This window comes from Echinops telfairi, unplaced genomic scaffold (genome assembly GCF_000313985.2).
Source record: "Echinops telfairi isolate 266 unplaced genomic scaffold, ASM31398v2 ScPeMD7_9;HRSCAF=40, whole genome shotgun sequence".
Lineage (NCBI taxonomy): Eukaryota > Metazoa > Chordata > Mammalia > Afrosoricida > Tenrecidae > Echinops > Echinops telfairi.
Window position 1 is genome coordinate 58,060,462 of NW_022103906.1, and position 3,739 is coordinate 58,064,200.

The following is a 3,739-nucleotide window of genomic DNA, read 5'->3' on the forward strand; positions in this document are numbered from 1 at the left end:
CTGTTAACTGACAGGTTTGACCCCACTAGCTGCTGCTCCTGTGGGGATTGACAGTGTCGGAAACACCGTGCAGCAGCCCGTTCTGTCCCATACGGTCGTTAGGCACAGCTGACTTGGTGGCGGTGGGTTTGCATGGGTCACGGACATCAAGGTGTAGGCTGATTTTTGTTTACTACTCCTGGGGTCCATCTGCCCTAGGAATGCTGGCATTCCTGGTGGTGATGTAATGACATGTGACATGTAACAACAGTCACGTTATATGTACCTTTAATTTTGAAAAATACATGCAAATATTTATTTTGTGTAGATTCCTAAGACCACGTGACGTTAACTTACTACACTCATCTCATTGTGGTGCCCACACGCCACCATGCGTGCTTCCCAGGTGTTTGTCCTCACCGTACACGGCAGCATTGTTTCTTCCCACCGTGTACGGTTATTCTACTTCGTAGTCAGGTTTTCGTGGAGCCCTATGGCATAGTGGTTATACAGAGTCAGCAGTTCAAACCCACCAGCCAGCTCTGGGGATGAAAGCAAGGCTTTGTAAAGAGTTACCGTTTTGGAAACTCAGGGGCAGTCCTACTCTGTTAGAATTGACTCAGGAGTGGTGAGTTTTTGTTCAGCATTTTAATTGATTAATGTGGTGGGCACTGTAAATGCCAGCTAAGGCACAGGGACTCTAATCATCTTTGTTTCTTAAAGCTGCTCAGATATCAAAATAAGGGTTTTTCGATTATAGATGCGGGGGGGAGTCAAGCCCTTTGTGTTCCAACATTAACCTAGAAGTGGCTATGGAGGCCAAAATGACTCTTTACATGCTTGGTGATGGCTTTTGTGGATGTCAGGAAGCTATACTCCCCAGAGAACTGTCCCAGGTCAGAGGACAACTAGGGATAAAACCTGGATTAGTGGCTAGGAGACTTCCTTCCGAGCCCCGGGCTGCTGCTGGCATGTTGGCCTCCTGACAGACCCTGTAAATGTGGACGGAAAGCAGGGAGCTCGGCCTCAGCCGTAGAACAACCTCAGGGTCCTCACTGTGTGCATCCGGGACTGGAGGACCAGTGTCCACTGCGGCTACTAGAGCGGTGGGTGTGAGATGTGTAGTTTTCTCTCGGTGGTTATAAGCCTTTGTAGTCTCACTCTCAAGCTCTAATTGAGTGTTTGGACGATGTTAATTATAAGGATGTTAATTATAAGGACCGGTCTGAATATTATCCAGCCGTAGGCTATTAGCTAGTCGATGGAAGTGATGGCTAAGGTAGTGAAGGGTGTGATGCTGAGATGTTCTCTTTGGACCACAGCGTTCCCTGCCGTCCACTTTTTCTGTGACCCAGATCAGGTCTAGCTAGGAAGACCTTCAAAATCGTCACCAGGTAGAAACGCCTGCTATTCTTTTCCCAGCCCCACTGCCAGCCACGCCAACCCTATAGGGCAGAGTAGACCACCCCTTTGGGTTTCTGAGACGTAAATATTTATGGGAAGGGACAGCCTCATCTTTCCTCCTCAGAGTGGCTAGTGCGTTTGAACTGCTGGCCTTATGGTTAGCAGCTGTCTTCCCTGCTAGACCAAAGTTCCATAATGGTGAAGATGTTCTCTGCTGTGTTTCTCATACATGGCAGTGCTCAAACACTTGCAAAATTAACTGAGGCATCATTGTATCACGTAGATGATTTCGGATATTGAAAAGAAAAGGCAGCGTTTGATTGAAGCCCAGAACGAACTGCTTCGGTAAGATGGGATCCGAATTCATGGTATAATACTGGGTGCATTTGGGAGGAACGGAAGGGAGTGACGTGCTGTAGTCAAATGCCCTAGCTTTGGATAGCCATGAAGAAGGTAGGTTATGCTCCTAGTTGTAAAACCTTGATCAGCAGAGAACTCTGTAGACCTCTTGTGCCAGCAGTGTCTGGACTCTGGCCTGAGAGGCAGCGCACATGTATGATTGAATGCACAGGTTGTAGAACCTGCCTCTTGTGACTGTGCGACCTTGGGTGAGCAAACCTCCCTGGCCCTCAGAGTCCGCATCTGTAAGATGGGCCTAACAGTCATACCTGCCACCTCATGTGTTCGGAGAGTGAACCGAGCAAACCTGTAGAAAGTGCCCCAGGGTGATGGCATACACGAAGTGCTATGTCTGTGTTAACCACCTTTTTTTAAATGAGGTCGGTAAACCCCTTGCTAAAAGCTGGGCCAGGAGCAATTCCCAGGCCTCCCAAGCCAGAGCTGCCCCCACGTCTGTGAAAGAAATCGTGACACACACCCCCAGCCTGTTGAGCAGCCTGTAGTTCTTGGTGCTCTTCTGGGAGGCCCAGTGGCCACGAGAGCTGGAGTGTGGCTAGTCCCGCAGTAGCCATCGACTTCCGCTCCGCCAGAGCCAGCTTTAACAGCCCTGGGCCACAGTTACCATCACCTGGAAAGATGGTGCGAACCGAGCGTAGGTTCTAAAGAAGAGACTGCCACAGGGATTTCGAGAAAGGAGAAATTGGTTCTCTGGTCCATTGGTCTTCATGTCGCCCCTGTAAACGGGTGTTGGCCCATGATCAGGTTCACTGACCCAGGCCAGAATAAGAAACAGAAAGGCAATATAATGCCTAACACTGAAAAGCTTTCTGTGTGCCAGACGCAGTCCTAAATTATTTTGTATAGTGACCCATTCATCTTCACTATAATCCTGAGGCAGTTATCCGGTAAGAGCTGGTTTAGTAGAATTTTCATCAGCGTTGAGACCGCTCTGACGTATTTGAAAGAGCAGCCTCTCGTTCCTTTTCTGGGTGTGATTTTCGATGTTGAGAAGCCTAATCAGAAAGGCATAGGAGAAAGAAATGTGGTCTGTCATTGTCTAAGACATGAACAAGCTACCCCGGGGTGGTAGCTTACTCACACACTGAGCAGGCAGGGCTGGGTCTTTCTCAGAAGGCTGGGTTTATTTCAAGAACTGCTCACATTGACTTACAAAGTTACAGCACTAGATCAGTTCCTTTTCCCCCACCGTTATCCTCACCCCCACCACTCGAATCCCTTGCACTTTAAAAAATGGGTCCATGGAAGTGTCGAGATCCCTGTCCTGCTCGGAGTCCCAAAGAGCACTTGAAGCGTGTTACAGCGCTCAAGCATTGGATGCTCGACAACCGGTCAGGTGTTTTTACGGCAAAGGCACTGAGAAGACGGAGCACATGTTCGCCTGATCGGTGACACCAGAGGCCTCTTCGTGTTCATTGTCACATCTGATGAGGCCAAGACAACTCGCTGCCGCCTGGAACCCAGGACTCGGGAGAACCGAGGCGTGCCTTTGCAGTGCGTTCTCCTAAGAAGGAGCTTCTTCAAAGATTTCACAGTTGGCCAGGCCCAAGTGGGCCTAAGTGGATGAGAGCCGGCTGGGACAAGATGGCACGGAGGGCAGTGCAGGCCGTGCACCTGGAGTCGGGCACGTTCGTCTGCCTCAACCACTCTCTGAGCACCGAGGAGGAGGTGTTGGGGTTATGCATCGGCGAGTTGATTGTTGATGTAAGGCATGACTCCAGACCCGCACACGAGCGAAAGAGCCAGCCCTTGGTGAAGAGGCTGACACAGAGAAGATTGTTCACATCCATTTTGTCACCATCATGCAACGTTCTATGAAAGGAGCCGCCGCGTGGAGATTTCTCCAGAGCTGTTGTCTGAGGCTTCAGTAGAAGCAGAGAGATTGGCCGAGCTCACAGGTCTCCCCATGAGAATTGTGGGCTGGCACCATTTCCATCCT

The 3,739-nt window shown here is 49.9% G+C and overlaps 1 protein-coding gene across 1 annotated transcript in view; it reads left to right on the forward strand.

Moving 5' to 3' along the window:
* Window positions 1–3,739, forward strand: part of CENPU (centromere protein U) — a 35,968-nt gene that overhangs the window by 27,587 nt on the left and 4,642 nt on the right. The window contains exon 10 of the mRNA XM_045286570.1: window positions 1,667–1,728. Coding sequence (XP_045142505.1) covers window positions 1,667–1,728 — 62 coding nt within the window. The remainder of the gene's footprint in view (window positions 1–1,666; window positions 1,729–3,739) is intronic.